Source organism: Protopterus annectens, chromosome 5.part0 (assembly GCF_019279795.1).
Source record: "Protopterus annectens isolate FY-2018-M chromosome 5.part0, PAN1.0, whole genome shotgun sequence".
Classification (NCBI taxonomy): Eukaryota; Metazoa; Chordata; order Ceratodontiformes; family Protopteridae; genus Protopterus; species Protopterus annectens.
In genome coordinates this window covers 136,375,979-136,398,253 of record NC_056735.1, presented here as the reverse complement: position 1 = coordinate 136,398,253, position 22,275 = coordinate 136,375,979, and the positions used below count along the sequence as shown (strand labels likewise).

Sequence of the window (22,275 nt, the reverse complement as noted above, 5' to 3'; positions counted from 1 at the left end):
TAAAAAAATCTGTTTTATTAGATGTCATCCTTGCTATTCTAACCATCTGTCCTTTCACAATGTTACACTTAAGGAATATGGGTGGTCACTGTCATAGTGCAAATAAGAATTGGAAAAACACTCTTTTCTGTAAGTACCAGACCTATATGTATTGTTAATATAATCCTTGGTTAACTTAACATCTAGATAGTGGGTCTCATTCAACCCTATTTCATGGGTGAATTGTAGAAATTCTGTTGTGTGGTTCAAATAATCCATGAAAACATGAATTAAATCACTAGTTCCTTTCCATAAAATAAATGTCATTCAGAAACCGATAATAGCCAAGGATGTGTTTGTTATATTGAGATGTAAACACAAAATGTTTTTCCCAGTATAGCATAATAATATTTGCGTAGGTGGGGGCACAGGAAGACCCCATGGCAGCCCCATCTATTTGATGGTACAGTTCCCCTTGGAAATAAATGTAATTGTATTTTAGTACCATCTCCATATTCTCCAATACTAGCCTAAAGTCATCTGATGATAAAAAAATGAATTCAACCAACATCTTCTCAAACCACTCTAGTCCTATCTTCTGGGGTATCATGGAAAACAAGTCTTTAACATCAATAGTTAAGAATATAATATTTTCATTATATTCCGTAGTTCAAATTTTATTCAGAAAATCCCACGAGTCAATAAGAATATGTGGGTACCTAGAGTAAAATCATTAAAGTTTAGTATTCACAAAAATAGCTAATGGTTGTGTTTTGGATCCCTGGGAGGTGCCGATGGGCCTCAGGGTGGATTACCCACCCCCTTATGTACTTTTGGGATCCCAAAAATAGCAGATATGATGGATATTTATACTCTCAGGAACTGATACAACTGTATGTCTATAAGCCCCTGCATCAAATTATCTTCCAATATTAAGTTGATTTTCTTATAAGATATATTGAGTTAATTTCTAGATACTAGTACATACCTATTTTCAGTATTCAAAATACCCAGCATTTTAGCCGTGTAATCCCACTGTTCCATCAACACCACCCCTCCCCCTTTGTCCGGTTTCATAACTCTAGTTTTGTCATTGTCACTCATTTCCTTTAATAATTTCCTTTCTTTTGGAGAAGGATTAGAAATGATCATGCATATTTTTTCCATACCCGTTCTTAATTTGACTGGTTACACACATCTCAAAATTTTGTAAATCTTGTTGCAATGGTGGGTTAAAGATACTCCTCTTGGTCAACTTGGTACCCTTAGTGGTAGTAGGAGCATCTTAAAATAGGTTTTCCAAATTTAGTTTCCTTGTAAATAATTTTTTATCCAAGATTATATCTTCCAGTCTTGGCTTCTTAACTGGCACAAATGTAAATCCTTTTAAAAAAGTGAAAAATAACTTTCATCAATCACTAAATCTGTGTAATTATATATATATTAAAATTATTCTGTGTGTAAACAATATTATTCCCAGCATTAAACTCACAATGTTACTCTCAATGGTTAAATCCAAAGCTAAATCAAATTCATCCCTGGATGGACTTCCTTAAACGACTACTGGGATAGTAAGTGGAGAACATAAGTAACTACATCCTTTGCTGTGGTTTCCCATACTGGTGCGGATAATAGTTCCCCGTCACCTCTGCATAGGATAGTTGGTGGGGTAAATTCCATATTCTATACAATCTCCTGGGCCCCTCCAACTCTAAAGGGCTTCCCTGTCTATTGTTAACTTCCTCATAACCAGTATGGGCATAAGTGACATTATTGTTGGTGTGTATGTCATTCCCCCTCCCCCTCATGTAATTGTCTTGATGAGTTACTAAGTCTTTCTCTTTCCAAAATGGGTAATTAGGTTTCTCATTTTTACCCAGGAAAGGAACTCCTATTGCCCATAAGATAAGTATTAGTCTCACAACAGTAAGCTCTACCATGTTCATACTCCTGTAGGTCTTTTTCTAACTTAGAGACCTTCCTTTTTTATTTCTTTACCATAAGTTTGTCCACAGCTTGCAACACCCTTAAATAATCATTTTTATATTCCATAACATTAAACAGTAAATCATCACTTATTTCCTTGTTTAACACATTAATAGTTTTTTTTACATTTTCCCATTAATACATCATTATTTTGCACCATGGCTTTCAAATTTAAAATAGCACAATCATTTAAGATACCCATCACAGTTTTAAAAAATTCAGATTCTTTAACAGTATTATTAGGAAATCTGTTAAGTCTCAATCCCTTAGGCACAGTTTTTTGTTCAGTACAGTATCACTATGGAATACAATTAAATATTATATTCTTAACTATTGATGTTAAAGACTTGTTTTCTGTGATACCCCATAAGATAGGACTAGAGTGGTTTGAGAAGATGTTGGTTGAATTTGTTTTTTTATCACCAGATGACTTAAGGCTAGTATTGGAGAATATGGAGATGGTACTAAAATACAATTACATTTATTTCCAAGGGGAATTGTACCATCAAGTAGATGGGATTGCCATAGGGTCTTCCTGTGCCCCCACCTATGCAAATATTATTATGCTATACTGGAAAAAACATTTTGTGTTTACATCTCAGTATAACAAACACATCCTTAGCTATTACTGGTTCCTGAATGACATATTTATTTTATGGAAATGATCTAGTGATTTAATTCCTGTTTTCATGGATTATTTGAACCACACAACAGAATGTCTACAATTCACCCATGAAATAGGGTTGAATGAGACCCCCTATGTAGATGTTAAGTTAACCAAGGATTATATTAACAATACATATAGGTCTGGTATTTACAGAAAAGAGTGTTTCCAATTCTTATTTGCACTATGACAGTGACCACCCATATTTCCTTAAGTGTAACATTGTGAAAGGACAGATGGTTAGAAGAGCAAGGTTGACATCTAATAAAACAGATTTTTTTAATGAAATTAACTATGTTCACACATTGTGGAGAGGGGGTATCCAGATAGTCTAATTAATCCCATTAAAAGTTTTGTTGCACAAGGATGGGGGACTATCTATTTACCCTCCCTTTCTAGTGGAGAAGTAGTTGGTGTTAGAAAGAATCCAGTGGTGCTGAGTCAATTGCATCACAGTCACCATACTTGATTCTAACACACCATTCTAATATAGTGTGGGTTAAAAATGTATTAATAACACATGGGACATGTTCAGAAGAATGCGTAGTAAGGTAGATTTTTTTCCAGAGACCACTTAGTTATAGTTACAAGAGGAACTACAATTTAAAGGATATATTAGAGAAGAAAAAGCGGGTGGCCACGGTGGTGTAGCGGTTAGCGTTGACACCTAACAGCAAGAGGTTCTCTGGTTCGATTCTCGGCTGGGCTGCCTTCTGTGCGGAGTCTGCATGTCCTCCCTGTGGTCGCGTGGGTTTCCACCGGGTGCTCCGGTTTCCTCCCACATCCTAAAGACATGCTGTAGGTGGATTGGACACTCTAAATTGGCTTTAGATGTGAGTGTGTGCATGTGTGTGCCTTCTGTGGAAGGTTGGGCACCGGGCTGGCAACTCGACACCGTAAAACTCCACTGCCAATCATGAGCGGACAGTGATCTGCTATGGCGACCCCTAACTGGGAAAAGCCGAAAGAAGAAGATTAGAGAAGAAAAAGGGAGATACTAGAGAGAGGGGGCAAGTCCTAAACTTGGTACCTTCAAGTGTGGTAGCTGTTCCCAATGCCCCTTTATAGCAGGATCAAAAGATTTAAGTATACCCAGCATTTCTTATAAGCTTAAAGGTAGGACATAGTCCAGTTGTTACACCAAAGGGGTAGTATATCTTGCTTATTGTACTGTGTGCTGGACATACTACACAGGGAAAACTGAGTGCAACGTAAGACCACGCATATACGAACACGTATGCTTTGTATAGACACCTTTTAACTTGTGAAAAGGCTGACTATAAATTTTGTGTGTTGGAAGAAGTGAAGCATAGTGAGAGGGGGGGAGATTAGGAGACTAGATTAGAGAAATGATATGGCAACTGAGGTTGGATGCATGCAATACCCCAAGGTTAAATGACCACATCTCAATTACCCCAGCCCTCAAACTGTTAGCATCCATCCCCAAAAGATCAGATTTATAAAATACACTTATAAAATACATATTATACAATACAGTTATACAAAATATAAAATACAGTATTGGTAGTACCATTTTTATTTTAATGGCTACACAGTATTTGATGTGACAAATTTATGTGTATATTTATATTTAGGTAGTCTAAATGATAGTATTTAGCTGCTACTGTCACACTGTGTGGTGAAGTAATTTATGCATTTATAAGTTTATGTAATAATTATTACACCCTTCAAAGCATTTTTTTTTACTATGTATTTTTTATTATACATTTTTACTACTACATTGTTTTACCACTACATTGTCCAGTATGATATGTTTTTAAATTAGGAAGTTTTATTATGAATTGTATAGTTTTCAATGTGTATTTATACTGTGAATGGAAATTACTGTTTAATGCACCATGCACTTTAACAGTTAACACTTAAATGGATAACCAATGAGGTATGTCTGAGGACTATTTAAATTGGGCAAGCATTTTTGAGGTTGAGTCTGATGAAGTCTCCTGAGGGGAGATGAAAGCACTTAATCCAGTTCTCTGATGTGTTGTTATACTCTACTTTGTGTTTTTATATAATAAATCGCCTTTTACTGTGAACTCTAAGGTGGCGTTTATTTGTGGGTGTTTTTGAAACTACCGGTTCTTCTGAAAAGGGGAACAGAGGAGGGACAGCCTTTATTGGAGCCAGCACTGTGGATCATCTGAATTGTTATTGCCTTTAGTAATAAGTGTTAACTAGGGACAAAGACCCAGTTTAGTTTATCTCAGCTTCTGCTTTTCGAAATAAATCGTAACATACTAGCACATATTCTGCCATACCCATAACCTTCCTTGTACCTTTCATTCACAACAGGTAATTGTAACCCTTTGCCATTTCTGCAAAAACTTTGTATAATCTGTAACCAGTTCCATCCTAGACTTTACAAACCCCATAATTTGAGGTTTACCTCCTATGGTATTTTTATGGTCAGTACACAAAAAGTGGTTGTTACAAGAACAGAAGTGATGCATTTCCTATATGTTTCTCCTTTTCATTTTAAAACAACACACAAATGGCTGACCACTGTCATATTAATTACTACTTTGTCTGAATCATATCTAATAAACAAGCCATTGTTGAACATTTCTCAGTTCCTGATGACAATAAAAGTTTCCTGCTCAGTCATATTATTGGCATTTTCTTCCTAATTCCTTTACAAACTTGGCTGCACATACTTTCACCCATTCATTTTTCAAGCAATTTAACTACAGTTTACCACCTTAAAGCAGTCTTTATACCCTTTACATTAAGGGACAGACCTGTTCCTTTATTTTCCACTCACATTTTAATTATTTTTCTTTCGGATCCATGATCATCCATTGCTTGTAGCTGTAACAACTTCTGCATAGGACTATACTTCAGTTTGCAGCACTTCAAGAAAACTTAAAAGCTGTCTGCTCTTTTTCCATAGTATTCTTTTGAATGATAACTCTGATGTGAAGGATTTTCCAAAGTGTGAAATGTGCATGTCCAGCCACCAGTTGAGTGTCTTTCTCAAGACTAGGATCTCGGTTAGACAAAGATCCAGCAGATCCGATATCTGATCCCAAAGGCTGCGAAAGTAATACTTTCAGTTCATTTTGTACAGCCCGGCACTGAAAACTGTGAGAACTTTGGTTAAAGTCTGTCCACGTTTCAGAAAATCCTTTGCTAACATTGTTTGGCAGATGTCACTAAATGGTGTTATTTTGGAGAGCCTCAGTTGAAACAGAAAGGCCTACTGAATGGAAAACTCCAGAACTGCTGCCAGGAAAGTCTTCTGCTCAGTGGCACACAGTACATTTATTTGCAGTTTATAGTCAGAAACTTCAAGAATGTCAGAAATATTTCCAGGCTGTCGACAAACCACTGAGTGGAACAAACCCAAATGATATTGTTATATTGGTTGTGTCTCTTTAAAAAGGAGTGATCTAAAATTGGCCCTCATCTTTTGTAATGTTTCTTTCAGAACAAAGAGGAATCTTCAGTAAAATCTCTTTTGTCAGGAAACCAGAAACCTTGCGTGAAGCCCCTTTGGTTGGGCTATTAAAGTTACCACAACTGCATCTTTGTTTGAGAGCAAGTCTGGTAGTGGAGTTGTAGCTCGTTAGAAGAAATTTTGAGGTTTGTGGAATTGGCTGCAACTTGTTCTCAGGCTCTCCCATCAATCGGAAGATGTCAGAAATTATTTCAACATAGGATCTTTCTGCAAACAATGAGAGACTAAAGTTTCCAAAACTTGTTCAGAATATTTTCTGGAAATGGTTACCCTTCCATTTATGTTTGCATTTTTTCATACTAAAGCTACATATAATTTTGAGAAGAAATAGCAAGCTGTGCTCAAGTCTTGAAATGATAGTGACAAGTTTTGTGAAATTGTGTGTTATCTGTACTTGGTTTTTCAAAAAAGATACATATTGGTGGGCTGTGGATGTAAACTAAAGATTTTACAGCCCAGACAATAAGAATATTGCATTTTCTTGAAAAGTGCCTTACACCTTAGATTCTCAGTCAACAGTGCTTAAAAATATTTGGTATGTTCCAGTGGATCAAGGTTCTATAGCATATGTATGGGGAAAAATTTAAAAGGGGGAGACCACCCTTAACATCTCCATCACCTTGCTTAACATACACTTCTTGCACAGTCTGTGGGTAAGGATGCCATATTTCACCAGAGTGATCAACCAAGTACATTGCTTGTAAAACACAATTAAAACACTTAAGAACAGCACAATTTTAAGCATAATATTCATAAAGAGGCATTTTTAAAAAATCTCTTTCTCTCTCCTTCTGTAAATTTAAAGAAATGTTCATTCAGGGTGTTCCAGACTTAAATAACTTAATTATCAGAACTAAAATTTTCAGGAGGAATAACTTAATCATCATGTATATAACACACTGAATCATGTAAACTTGAGGAAACACAGTTTTTGCTTAAGGTAAATAAACTAGGATTACTGTAAAAAACACTTCACCAATAACTCGTTTTCCATGACAGCTTATTGTTAAACCACAAGGTTATTCTTGGAAAGTGAATAAATGTGCTTATCAAAGTATGAAACCTGATTCCCTTCAGAGCACCTATTCCAGTCAACCACAGAGATGGAGCAAATTTTAACAGAAGAACTGATATTGTCAATTTTCATTCTGTCCTCAACATAAGGGTTCGGATCCGATCCTTGGATGTGACATTGTCATTACTATAGTTGTGGGCACCAAAATGTTCTCGAGCTCCTCCCTTCACATAATGCACCAACCCATAACATACCCCAGATCTTGTTTGCTGTCTTACAAATAAGATATAATCAGCATTTCAGCTGGTGAGTTGTTCAGAGATAAGTTTCTTTGAATCTATTTAATAATTCTAATATTTCAAGATATTTCCCCCCTTTTTTCTATTACACTAGTTGTAATTATTTTTACCAAAGTTTGTATTTACCTTTCCTTCTTATATGTTCTGTAATCTTTATCCCATTGTTGGTATCCTATCTCTCTCAAAAAAAAAAAAAAAAACTTGTTACTTTTCTTCTCTGTAGTTTCTTATGACTCGTCAGAAAAAGCCCATTGGTGTTCAAAACTTGAAAAATCTGGGCACAAGTTGCATTTATTGGATGAACATTTTCTGTGCATATACTGTCTAGGCCCTTATCACCTAAAGGTTGAGCGCATCATATGCAAAAATTTTAATCCATGAGCTATTGCTGACCATAAAAATAAACTCATACTGATAGGCTTACTTCCAACACTCTTTTCTGAAGTGATTATTGGAGCTCAACCCTCCAAATCCAAATCTAAGGAGACTATTTAAAATCTTCCAAACCGTCAGGATCTTTCAACTTCTTCTTCTGAGCCTCCCAAGAAAAAGAAGCCCAATCCAAAGACTGCCTCAAAAATTTTGGTGCCAGATCCAACAACTACTCCTTCAACTCAGAGCACCTTGGATCCGACTCATTTACCTAGGACTAGGTACTCTCCTACTGTAGGCCTAGTACTGTCTAGATTTCCATCTCCGTTTCTGGGACCCCGACATTCAAAATCCCCATCATTGGCATCATGCCAGTCTTCCAGGAGTTTTAACCAAAGCCAGTGTGGACAGAATGATAAGATTCCTCATGGTGCAGATTCAGATAGGAGTTATCCTGGCTCCTACCCCTATAGGTCAAGAAGTCTGTCCTTTTGTCACCTCACCGATAACTCCTCCTCTGATCCGACCCATCATTTCAGAGCCCTTGGGTCTGAGTCTTTCAGGTCCATCTGGTTGGAATCCAGAGATCTCTCTGAGTGCATTGGCTCCGACTTTCCGGAGCCAGATGACTCTAAGCCAGAGCGGTCCTGCAGGGTCTGAGGTACTGGAGATAACCCCAAAGTTTTTGGAGCTGTCTCTACCCATCGGAGCTTCAGCACTGCTTTCTGCCTCAGGTCGATTGCTTTTGGGCCAGAAGCCCAACTTCTCAGCTCCTTTGTCTTCTTTCTCCCCAGAGAATATTCAACAACTGGAACTTCCACAGAGGTTCCTCACTAAAAGAATACAGTGCATAAGTAATATGCCTTATGCAGACCCACCTCAAGGCCCTATCCCTGTATTCTGTCTCCTACAGACCTTTGAGGGGAGATCTATGCCTGGCATGCAGGGCATTGTCAGACCCCACACTGATGGACCTCCTGCATATCCACAAAACAAACAGTACCAGAATTATTTGTTCTAAAGACTTAAACCTTGCCTGTGATATAAATAGGACCTGCTGGAGAGAGAGGTATGTATCCCAGAGACTACCCATCTATGAAACGGGCTCCCCATCCATGTAAAGCAGAGTTACTCCCGAATCCAATTTAAGTGATGCTTGGACAATTGGATGGGAAACCAGAAATTCATCCCTGGTTTGGCACCTATGTCTCTGATGCAAACCGGTAACCTGTAAATGGTTCATCTCCCAGGCCCATGCTTACACTTATCAAGGGTATCAGAGATTTGGGATGCATGGCAAGGCTTAAAAAGGCCCTTGTGGTCATTAACCTAGTAAACACCTATGAACCACAGTGCTCTGCCTTTGAGGTGGTGAGAGGGTTTTCCCTGCTCCAGCAGAGCAGCCAAATCCTACCCCCTCGGATATTCCTTCTGGATCCCACATGTGTCTGCGCCTTGGATCCTATCGTTTTATGCCACAGGGACAGCTAGTTCAATGTCTCTAGACCACCCATCAGGGTTTCACTCTGACTTCCGATACTACACCGGAGCATCCAACTGAGGAAATCCTTAGGAAGAGGAAGTGTAAAAGGATGCACTTGTACTCCCCTCAGGAGTCGGTCACTGAGGTTTCTGATTTCGATGAAGGGGAGGAGTCCCTACGATCACCTCATGAAGTCGTCTCATTTGGAGACATTCTTGAGATCCTTAAACAGAGAATGGAAGGTCCTCTGATAATCCTTCTGCAGAGGAGTCAGTATTCCTGGAAGCGTATGGAGCTGGCCTGTCTACCTCCTGGGTTACTCTGCCCACTGATAAGTTCATTGACTTGATCTCTAAGTGGGCGTGGAAGGAACCTGACTCTGTTGAGCCAATCCCCAAGAGACCAGTTTGGATTCTGGCTCCACTGGCAGGTAAGGAATTCTGTAGTACGGGGGTGTCCATAGATTCGATGCTTGTGGTGGTAGCCACCAAGAAGGAACTTGCTGATCAGAGTTCATCTGTCCATCTCCCTAACAGGGAGTCTAGGGCATCGGACAGATTTGGGAAGCATGTGTATGCTTCAGTGACCTTTGCCCTTCAGTCGCTGAGCCATTTGGCACACTTTACAAGATTACAAAGGGACTTGATTAAGGAACTTTCAGAATCCCTTGCCGGGACCACTATTGGTGAGGCTGAATCCTCTGTGGCTTTAGAGTTGGCTACCCTTCAATTTATTTCAAATTCATCCATGAGGCTTATATCGCATGCAGCTGAAGGTGCCTCAAGGGTAGCAGATTCAGACATTTCTCTCAGGAGGCATGCTTGGATGTGCTTGTGTGATTTCATGGAGCCCTTCAAGTCTTCATTCATCAATGCATTTTTTGACGTCAGTTTGTTGTTTGGGCCAAAAGTGAAGGGCAGACTCTCCAGGTGTGAAAAAGATGAAAAGACTCTTTCTGCAGTGGACATATGTTCTTGACCCCCCCCCCCAAATACTTTTCTAGGAATCAATAGGGTTGTCGAAAAATGGGGTTCAGGAATGGAGATATTTCCCCCAGGGGCAGAGGGTGGAACTCAAATGGACAACACCACCCACGCAGCAGAGAAGGGCTGCAGAATCAAGGGACCAGGGATCGTTTCAAACATAGCCCTGTCACCACTCCTGAAAGGAGCCCAGTTTTCCCCCTCTAGAGGCAATTGGAGTTCAACTGTCCCTGCACTACAGAGCCTGGCTAACGATAACAAAAGATACATGGGTGCAGAAGATTATTTCCAGAGCTTATATAATTCCCCTTTCCCTACCACCTCCACCTGTATACACATTTCCTAATTTTCCACCCAGTCAGAGGAAAGTAGCAGCACTAGAAAAAAAAAGAGTCATCCTAGAGTTCCCACCAATTGCCAAGGAAAACGGAACTAGAGACTGATTTTTGGATCTCAGTGAGTTAAACAAGTCAAGTTTGACGCACAAAGTTTCAGATGGTCACAGTTCAATCCAGTCTGCCCTTTTTTGGGCAAAGACAACTAGATGTGCTCAACAGACCTTCAGAATGTGTACTAGCACATAAAAATGAACAGACAGTCCAAAAGGTATTTATGCTTCCAGCTAGGAACTAGTCGGTATCAGTTCAGAGCACTGCGTTTTGGCCTCACCAAGCCCCCAGGGTGTTCATCAAGTGCATGGTAGTGGTAGCAGCTCACTTGAGACTCTAGGGATTCTGAGTGTTTCCATACTTAGAAGACTGGCTCATTACCTCCCTGACCAGGTATCTGATAAGAGCAAGAGATTACATACTCCAGACTTATTCTCATCTTGGGATATCCATGAATTATAACAAATGTCAGTTATAACCAACTCAAACATTGGAATTTATGGGAGGAGGAGATCAACACGGTATCAGTGACAGCTTCGCATCTTCTAGCAAGAGTGCAAGCTATCAGATTCCAGATCATGAAAATAGTTCACAGTACCAAAATTTCATCCTGGTTGATCTTCAAGCTTTGGGGCAATGTCAGCTGCCATAGTTTTAGTTTCCCTAGCAAGATTTCATATGAGAATTCTTCAGTGGATGCTAGTGACACAGTGGTTGATTCCTTATCATTGAATGTCAGCCCAAATAAGAATCACTCAGCCATACAAGAAATACCTTTGGTGGTGGATTCAATCAGATCAGGTTGTACAAGGTCATCCTTCCATTCTCCCTCAACCCAAGGCCATAGTGGCCATGGATGCATCTCAGATTGGGGGGGATACTTCTGAAGAAAACAGTTCAAAGGCACTGGTCTCCTGAAGAGGCCAATACCCATATCCATGCCCTGGAATTGAGAGCAGTGGTCTTAGCATTGCAAGCCTTCCAAGACTCGCTCCCTTTCGGGACAGCTGCGATTCAAACAGACAATATGTCAGTAGTTTGCTACATCAACAAACAAGGAGGAACCATGTCTTACTCCTTGTGTCGAGAAGCCCTCACAGTGCGGCAATGGGCAATCTCATCCAACTGCTTTCTGATAGAAATGCACATTATGGGGAAGTCCAGAGTGATAGTAGACAAATTGAGCAGGTCCATTCTACTACCTCACAAGTGGTCTCTCAACATGAACGTGACAGAAATGATTTTTTTGTCAATGGGGCCAGCCTTGCTGTGATCTTTTTGCTTCTCCCCTAAACAATAAATGCAACAGCTTCTTTGCCCTGATCTCCCCCCTCCGGGGGAATTCACGAAGGATGTTCTACTCCATGATTGGCCCCCTGGTCTCCTTTATGCATACCCCCCCGACTCCCTTGATTCCCCAGATTTCAGCAGAAAGCTGACAGGTTGAAGGGCAGAGTCATACTCATTGCATGTTACTGGCCTTGGCAGCTGTGGTTCCCCTTCCTTTGGCCTCATCTACTTTACACATTTTGGATTCTGGATCCAATTCCAGATCTTCTTTCTCACCCTACAGGCATGATTCATCTGGATATCTTAAACCTCAAGCTAACAGCATGGTTTCTCCTATTCCTTTAATAGCCAGACAACTGATGCTCTCTTCCCCTGTCTGTCAGTCTTTTATCTTCCCATAAGACTTCTGCAAGAAACCTTTGCAGACGTACACAGAAAAAGTTCATTTTTTGGGCACAGTAGAAACACATTGACCCCTTCTCAGCTCCTATACAAAGTGTTCTTGAATTTTTACCAACAATCTTTAATGTGGAAACTAGCGCATCAGCAGTTAGTTCATTTAGTAGTAATCTCTAATTTTTCGTGTTGGATTTGTGACTTTTTCCATGGCTTCATTTAAGCTCTTTAAAGCCTTATTGAGAGGCATTCTCCTGCCAAGACCACCATATAAAAATCCTACTCCACCTTGAGATTTAAATCTGGTGCTGCAGGCTTTAATTTATTCTCCCTTTGAACCAGCAGCTAAGTATCATCTTAAATTCCTGACCTGGAAAACTATCTTTTTAGTGGCCATTACCTCTTCTAGAAGAATTTCAGAACTTCAAGAATTGTCCTCAAAACCTCCCTACTTGATTTTTCGTAAGGATAGAGGAACATTACATACCAATGCTTCTTTCCTTCCTAAGGTAGTGTCAGAATCCAATATTAACCATTCCATTAGTCTACCAGTTTTCTTTCCTAAGTTTGCAAACAACTGTGAATTTATGTTACATTTATTTGATGTCCACAGACATTTATTTGATGTCCGCAGACAGTTACATTTTTACCTGCACAGAAAGAAAGAAATTAGAGCAATTATGTGGGTCTTTTGCAGATTCTAAATTGGGAAAATCAGTTACAAAGGTAACTTTAGCCAGATGGCTAGCAGATTGCATATCTTTTATAAACAACAATTTGGATTTATCCTTAACAAAACTTCTAAGAACTCATTCAACTAGGTCCATGGCAACTTCTTCAGTGTTCCTATCTAGGGCTTCCATGGACAACATATGTACAGCTGCAACTCGGGATAATCTTCATACCTTTATTCATCACTGCAAACTAGATCTGGTCTCAAGGAGAACAGCAGCCTTTGGCTCAACTGTGCTCAGGAATATCCTTCCTTAGAGTCCACCCTAGAATTTAGGTAGCTGGGGAATCTGTCCCACTTGTTGAGGATAGAATAAAAATTGACATTATCAGCTAAAGAAGTTATGTATTTGCCATAATGTTCCATCTTTGTTGTCCATTTTCATTCTTACTTAACTCCCGCCCACCAGCCCCAATCCTTTTTCATTGTGGACTTCTGGGAGAATGAGAGATTATAAGGACACCACTGTGTCTGATGTTGAGCTCCAGATAATAGCTGCTTCTGTCAGGAATATTATATTAATATTACTTATTTTATGTCAACCAGCAAACAAGGTCTGACATATGTTAGAGATTGGTGCATTATAGGTAGGGAGGAGCTCAAGAGCTTTTTGGTGGCCACGCGCTCTAGTAACAGCCGGGTCGGATCCGAGGATCGGATCCAAACCCATGTGTGGAGGAAGAATGAAAATGGTCAACAATGATGAAACATTATATTAAGTGCATAACTTCTTTTTTTGTACTGTTATCAGTATAAATATAATGTTCAAGTTTAGAATTCTGAACTTAAAATAGCAACAGAATACAGAGCATTTAAAATGAAACTCTACCAATGTGCTACTACTCCTTTGAAAATGTGGACTAAAACCACCACCTTTCAGTTAGGTGATACTATTCCTGCCTTCTGTGCGACACTGAAAAGGCATCTTATTCACGAGTGTATGTCATCTACACCCACAGCCTTGTCACCAAGGAACTGTTTTGTTACTGTAGTAATTTCATATACAGTAATGTACCCAATCCCTTTTCCAGATGTTTCCAGTAGTCTTCAAGTAAAAGGACATATTGATTGTGATCACCTCTCAGCAGTGGTCTTCAGTCATCAGCATTTCTCCACACTTGCTTTTAATATCCTGGGCATTGTCCTGCACCCCCACCCCAAAGTCAGCAAATGAGTTGACAGAATATCTTTGATACCATCTGAAATCATTGTCTATGGCTTGTCCGGATCTCACTTTTATCTAGATCTTTGCTTCAGTAACTGCTACAGCTACTGCCTTGCTGGCCTGATGGGTATTATTTGGCAGAACTGGCCACCTCCATCCTTTCCCCAGCTCCACTAACTTTGCATACAAGGCCTTTTTCTTTATTCTGATCGTATTAATCCCTTCATTCTTTCATGTAGGACTCCTGGTCACAAAAATATACAAGAGCAAAATTACAACAGAAAGTTTGGAGATGAGGAATTCCAGGCAGTGGTATTGTATAGTATCCATGAAATACTAAAATAAGATTCAGTTTTAAGCTTGCATCTTTGTCTGTCTAATAACTTGGTTTTCCAGTTTAAAAGAAACTTCATGATCATGTACAGCCATTTTTTACACATACCTGCAGTATTTCTCTTTCTTCTACGATGACAAGGTTACTTCCAACTGAGCAAATCCAATTTACTGGATATTATATAGTTTAATTTACTGTTATTTCCTCCTTGTTAACTTTGAATCTCCATAGACTTAGAAGGGCAGTATGGTGTGTCTTTGCATCATCATGCTTGTCACTTTGATGATGCAAAGTTGGATCTTCCCTGTACATGTTATTCATGTTTCACTGTTGCAGTCATTACATTTGGGTAATTTGCTGGCAGGTTGCCCTCAGTCAGCCTGATTAACAAAGTCTTGGGTCCTGCATCAGTTGCTGTCCCTTCTTCCATGATGTCAGGTCGTCAGGGGTATAAAACATGCAGCTGACGCCATTACATCAGTCTTTCTTGCCGCGCGGTGCCTGAAGCAGAAGCAGTTCACAAGTGCCGGTCAGCCGACTCCAGAAATTTTCATTTTCGAGTTTCAGAACAGAAGTCTTCAACTAAAAGCTAAGTACCCTGTTGGGGAAACTTTTTCTTGCTCCTTACCAATGTCAGTAAAAGTTAATAATTGCATTACTTGTGGGAAGCAAATACCTCATAAAGATTTTCATTTGTACTGTATTCCTTGCCTAGACCCTGACCACAACGTGTCTTGCTGTCGGTTTTGTGCTTTATTTAATCAACGCATGATTAAACGTCTGTATATTTTTGCTTCTAAATATTTTGGCTCAAGATTTAACTATCCAGAAATGTCGTCGGTTAGCAATCCAACTACCGGAATACCTAAAAAATGCAAAGAAAAAGACAGAGACAGACTGTCGAGGTCCAAAACCAACAACGACGCTTCTCCTAAGCCAGTCGCCAATTCGCCGGTACTCAGTGAGGCGCTTTTGCAGCCTGATACCCGCTACTTCTGATTTGCAGGCCTCTACTGAGACCCATTCAGAGTCCGGTATGCCGCAAGATGCTTCAATCATGGGAACCTGCGGATGTCTCTACCTTAGATGGGTCTAGAGCCGCTGTGCAGGCACCGGCTTCTGAGGGTGTTTTCAGGCCTACAGATTTGTCTATTAGACCGATGCCATCTTCAAAACTAAGGCCTTTACCCCTTGTGTCTAAATCTATGTCTAAAAATCCGCCGCCTGGGCCACATGTGCAGGCCCCTATGCCTAAAAAACAAATGATCAAAATGGCTGAAGATTTAATTACTCTGATCAGGGCCGGGGTAGCCAACCCCATCCTTCTAAGAGGCCTAGGCAAGACATTGATTATGAATCTTCTGAACAGGATTCTATTTCTTCTGACGAACAGGATTCGTCTATTCCTACTTATGAGGTCTCTGATGCAGTGGATCAAATCCCTTCTGCCTCTCCCCCTGAGGATTTTTCTTTTGGTGAAACTTTACATGCCTTAAGGGAACATTTCCACTGGGAAAGTCAGGATTTCTCTGAATCTAAAAAGAGACTTAGGGTTTTTCTTCTTCTTCTTCCTCAGCATAGGCCTTTGGTTATACCTCCTGTTCTAGACGTTGTTGTTGATGTATTTTCAGAATCTAGTATGACTCCTGATTCTCTGCCTCCGGCTCCTTGTAAGCCAGACAGATACTACAGGGTTCCTGACTCCCACAAATTCCTTTTCAAAAACCCTATTGCCGATCCTGAAACCATTTCTCAGGGTCCCAAGGGCATTAAGGCCTCTACTGCCAAAAATTCTACCCCTTCTGATAGAGACTCCAGGGCGCTGGATAGATGGGGTAAGAAGGTTTACACGTCTGCAACCTTGGCAATCAGGGCTTTAAACTGTCAATTTCATATGCTTAAGTATCAGTAGCATACCATGGGACTACTTAAACAGAAAATGATGTTAATCTCTGACTGTGTGGAAAATAAAGAATTGCAGGATTTATTGCATTCAGCTGAACAAGTTGGAAAACATACTTTGCAATGTTGTTTTGATTCCTTGGAGGCCTCTTGCAGGGCTGCTGTAACTGGATCTCTGCTAAGAAGGCATGCTTGGCTCAAAGAGCAAACTCTGGCTGACCATGTTAAAGCAAAATTGTTGGATGCTCCTTTACAACAGGGCCGTCTCTTTGGTAATAAGGCTGAAGAAGTGTTAAAAAAGATGGAAGATAAAGCTAAATCTATGCAAACTGTGAAAGATTTCTTACAAGTGCAACCTCCAAGATTTAGTAGGCACTGGTCTGCTAAGAACTGGTCCTTTCCAGTCCCCTTGAGAGCCGCTCAAGTCAAATCAAGACATTCCAAAGGCTCCAGGTTTCAGTCACAAGGAACTTTTAGAACAAAACAATGGGGTGCCTCCACCTCCAAATCTGGAGGCAACAAGGCACCTCCCTAAAACTGGCAACTTATTACCCAGGACAAATGGGTTTTAAATATAGTATAACACAAACGAAAACAGATCACCTGTAGTCGATTCTATCAGACGTTATGACCGTAACTCAGCAATAAAGACGAATGAGTAGAAAAACGCTCACTTTATTAACAAAAAATAATAAAGTTTTCGGGAAATAACCCTTCTTCAGTATTCAAACATTGCATTAAAAAGTCACCATTTTTATATAAAATATCACATGACACAGCCACCAATGAAATTTCAAAAATAATTAACATTTCAAAAACAATTAACATTAAAAATCAAGTCTATTTACATTGCTACTGAGCTTTCTTAAAACATTTGATGTTCATCGCTAACTTGTAAGTATTTTTCTTTTTCCTTTAGTGTTTATATTTATACAACACAATGGTGACCGTTATTGAAAGTGGTCATTAAGCTTCTTTAGTACATCACAGATAAAATAAAATTTAACTTACAAAATACAAACTATGTAAAATAAGTGGTATATTTCTACAATTCTGTTTATAATATTCCTTTTTATAAAGTAGTATTCATGTCCCTACACATTTAACTTTAACTGGGTATAAAAACTATAGAAAAGAAATATTTTTACCTATTTCTGGCTTCTCTTACATCTTCCTCCCCTTGTGTCCGTCCTGCGTTTCTTATTGCAGAGTATGGTCAAGGAGTATGCTCCATTATTGTAAAAAATAGGAACGTTTACTTGGGTTGTTTGTTATTAGTTTATGCTCTGATATATGTTTGAGTGCTATCTGTCTGAAACCGTCCCACAACATCAGTGTCCTATTTAGCCAGTTTTGGGTGATATAGTTTTCTTAGGGAGAAGAGGGTAATTAATATATGCAATTTTTGTTTGATGTAAGTTTTTGAATTTCAGTAAAAATGTTAACTGCATAGGATTACCTTAGTAGAATGTAGGACTTGCTTGATCTGTCTAGGTTTGCACACAGATTTCCACTTTTCTGACAAACGTATCTTGTAGTATGAGGTCATATATAAGCAGTGGCCAACATGTGCCTTTTATTGAGTTTTAAACCATGACCTAAGTATGCACAAAAGGAAGAGAGTTTATTTGGCCCATTAATGAATTGATATTTCCTGTGATTTGTCAGTCAAAGGTATAAGCAAAGGCCTGAATGAGTAGTAAGATAATGTAATGGTCTAAGTAAATAATAAGGATAGTTGCTACAATAGGACTACTGCTTGCAAATGTTAAAGCTGTAAAGCATGTTCATCTTAACTTTTGTATGAAATCACACATAGCCCTAGTTGTTAACTGTACTGCTGAATTAATTGTGAAAATGTAAAAATGTCTGGCTCAGGTCTTTACTCTGTTTTGTTTTCTGTCAGACACAGGCAGCTAAAATACGTTCAGGATTTACAGAAGGTCTTACACGACATTCAGTTTTAAATGTCATTCTCAAACCTGGGGAAAGAAGATCTGTAAAAATTAGATTCACTCCATTTCACAATGAAACTGAAACATCTTTAATCATTATAAGGTATGTCATATACTTTGCATATTTTTGTTTTCTTTAACACAATGAATAATTTGTGATGATATATAACAATGTCGACATATACTTCAGGTCTGAAGAATATTCAGAATAAGTGAATGATGCTCTTCCTGAAGATTAATGTCACATTTGTATCCCATTTTTTGTAATGTCGACCACTAGATGAGTGGGTTTCCTTTACAGGTTGTGAATCTTTCAAGGTTGTTTTTTTAAGATTTGTCCCTGCTTTGAAGAAGAGAGTCAAACAGCTTGTGAATTCCTGTATTAGGTTGTCAGAAACACTAAAAACGCAGTATAAAAATGCTGACTTACTAGTACATAAAGTAGCTCTCTCCATCAAGTGACATGGGCCACCAGAAAGGTCATCCAGGCAGTATATGATGATGTGCCTGTTTGCTTGCCCTCATGTTCTAATGTGGAGGTGAAGGAATGTGATTCTTTATCATCTAAGTAGCCCTTTGTGAAAGCCTGGGTCATCGAAAGATATAGCACCAGTATAAATGAGGTTGAGTGAGTTAACAGGTATCCATGTTCTTGCCATGTAAAAGGGCAAGCTTGGTGCAATAACTAACTGCCTCATACCTGTAACCACAAGGCTTGGATCTGTCAGAAGTTGAGGTACAGACCTGCCTGGTGAAGCTGTATATCTGAGATCACCAAAAAGAAGCAGATGAGTTACTTGGGGTTGGAGGATAAGTGCAGTCAGGTGGTAGCAACTGAGAGAAAAGCAAAAAAAAAAAACCATAAGTGTTGATACATATCTAAAACTGCCATAGTCATGAAGGAGTAATATACATATGTGAAGACGAAGATCCACTTCATGAAAGGTGTTTGAGGTACAAGGCATCTCTTCTTCCTCCTCTGGCAGTTTTTTTTTAGTTTGTTTCCTCGGTATCCAGAGGCATTTCCTTTAGAAAACTGCTTTCAGGGAATTTTGGGTTGTTGTCATCTAATGAGTCATACTTCACAGCTTGGCTTCAAAAATACGGAAACCTCAAGAAGTCTATGCTGTAACTGATTTTATAAACAGAACTACAAAAACTGAAAAGAGAAAAAAAAAAATCACACACATTAAAGATGCAGTGAGGAGTAAGCCAGCTGTGTATGTATGTTAAAGACTCTTTAATGAATTAATTTTTTGATAAGCTACATTTCAAGCATCTGCTGTGGTAATTTATGTAAATTTGCCAAAAGTCACTTTATGCCTTGAGCATTTGTACTGTGATTACTGTTTCCCAAGTGGTACCACAGTAAGTTAACTCTAGCTTATTGGGTTTGCACCTAACGGAGCTAAGAAAAAAAATAATAAAGTAAGTATGAGAAATTGTATGATCTCTTAGGATTTCTGTCAACAGGCTTACTTTTATATATGACAGATACCACAGCTGTAACCATAGATGGCAGCAAAGATATTTCTGGGTTAATAACTGGCACCGCTGATCTAACAGCCTTCAAGTGTGTGTCTGTGTGTCTGTGTGTCTGTGTGTGTGTGTGTGTGTGTGTGTGTGTGTGTGTGTGTGTATATTCTGTAATGGGATAATGTTCTGGCAACCTGTCCAGGATTAATTTCTGTCCCTTGTACTGCACTGAGTAGTAGTATAGGCTCCGTGTCTTCCACAGCTCTGAACTAGATTAACCAGATTATTGAAAAAAAGAATGAATTAATTATTTTTTGTTAATTTGTTGCCTCCACTGTCTGCTGTACCCTCTGGGCCATTTGACCCATTTCTTTCCCTCAGCAGAATAACAGTCAACTGGGCAGGGATCATCATATAGACAATTATTAAGGGTGGTTCAAGATTTTTTTTTTTTGGAATAACCCCATCTCACTGGTCACACTTGTTGAATCATCAGGGAGAGGAGATGCGGTGGACTGCAGCAAAGGATGTTCCTTACTTTTGCAAGGGACATATCCTCCTTAGGCAGCCTTATTCCTCCTCCCAAAGCAAAAGTTGTGGTTTGTTTGGTCTCTGTCAGGGATCTAGCATGCCTCACTGTGTTCCTGAGTGAGTGCTTCCCTCCCCACCCATCAAGGGAGGCAAGTGGGCCACACCCCTTCACTCCTCCTTCCTGCTTTGCTCATCCAATAGCAGAAGCCAATAATCAAATATTAGTTGCATGGATCACAGTCAAGGCTTTATCCCATTGCTCAATAGAGCAGGCCAATATTTTTCTAATTTTCTGTATGTAAGACACAACTCTGTCATGCAAATAATGTTTTCTGACAGTTACAAAATAAATTATAGTTTATATTATTAGTATTCAGGAACTCAGAGTTGCATTTAACAGTAAATACATTTGATCACATATCTAAGTCAACAAACTTTTTTTGTGCATGTTCATAAATAATCAAATCACCAGTTACATAAGTAACATTCATCCCACTAGTCCATTATATTATACTTTTGAGTTGGGTTGTAAGTGTGATGCAGTTTAGAATATTAGCTGAACCAGGAGCGGCCTTAGGTCAACTGGTGCCCTAGGCAAAAGGGCTCCATGCGCCCCCTACAACACCAACCGGTGCCCCCATCCTGGTCTCCCTACACCAGATAAATACTGGAAAAGTGCCCCTGCTACAGCGGCACCCTAGGCGGCCACCTAGTTGGCCTATGCCTAAGGCCGGCTATGAGCTGAACTTGCTATAATGATCATAGGGCATCTTCAAAGAAAAGATGTAGTCATTTTACATGTAACAAAGGGTGTGGCCTGTAGGTTACTCAATCACATTTGATAGTAGCAGGTACTTTTTTTGTGGAATTGGAAGCAAAAGAAGTGTGAACTACCTACTCTCCACTGAAGCCCAGGTGTTGAAACTGCGTAAAATAACAGAAAAGATTGCCAGACAGATGTGATGGGTCTCTTTGTCAGATCGCATTTATATATCATTGGGAGTAATGTATGTAGTCCACGATTACTGTCCAAGAGTGTGTCCTGGATATTTTAAGGTTGCAAGTCTTGTTTGAAACTGAGAGTGAGGTGTACGCACAGCTTGCCATGCACTTAAATAAGGGACCAATATCTACTCATTGCTGTAGCTCCATGCACTCTAACTTTTAATTATCAACAGCAGTACTGCTTTTTGACATTTTCTCCTTTTTTACAGTTGGTTACTTCTGTGGTGCAGTGATGTGTCATATGCTCACTTTCAGGAATAATCTTACAGTAATGGATGCCATATTGGTACAAGGCCAAGGAACAACAGAAAGTCTGAAAGTTGGGGGAAAGCCTGTGGGTCCAGGGAATTTTCTAAGATTTAAAATTACAGAAGCATCTCTTAGAGACTGTTCAGACAGTAAGTACTGCATTTTGATCTGAATTGGTATGACTTGTTTATTCTTTGGTAGAAGAGTTAGTACTGGTCTTGATAAATGTATGCTTAATGTCCTAAATCTGAGTTTGCAAAATTTTCCTGCATCAAAAGTAGCACACGGTTCTGAAGAATAGAGAACAATGTGATCCACTGTCTTTTTATTTATTTACTTACTACTGCATTTTTTTACAAAGCATTAAAACAGAATTTATAGAACTACTAAGAATTTAGCCACCAGTTTGAGTTCCAGTGTTTCATTCATCCCCTGCTGCAGCCATGATCCTCAGTAATACTCATGACATCAGCTGTTCATCTAGTTCCTTTTAGCAGGTATTTTGTGAGAGTTAAGGTGATACTAATGGTTCTGTGGTCCCAAACATCAGATCTTCTTGCTCCAAGTCATCCATCTTTTTGAAGCATGCCATCT

General features: G+C 39.3%; 1 protein-coding gene across 2 annotated transcripts in view; it reads left to right on the top strand.

The window, feature by feature from the left end:
- TMEM131 (transmembrane protein 131) overlaps positions 1 to 22,275 on the top strand; it is a 3,850,119-nt gene that overhangs the window by 3,129,736 nt on the left and 698,108 nt on the right. For both annotated transcript variants that reach the window (XM_044072169.1, XM_044072168.1), the window contains exons 26-27: positions 18,372 to 18,523; positions 21,688 to 21,830. In XM_044072169.1, the coding sequence (XP_043928104.1) occupies positions 18,372 to 18,523; positions 21,688 to 21,830 (295 nt within the window). The remainder of the gene's footprint in view (positions 1 to 18,371; positions 18,524 to 21,687; positions 21,831 to 22,275) is intronic.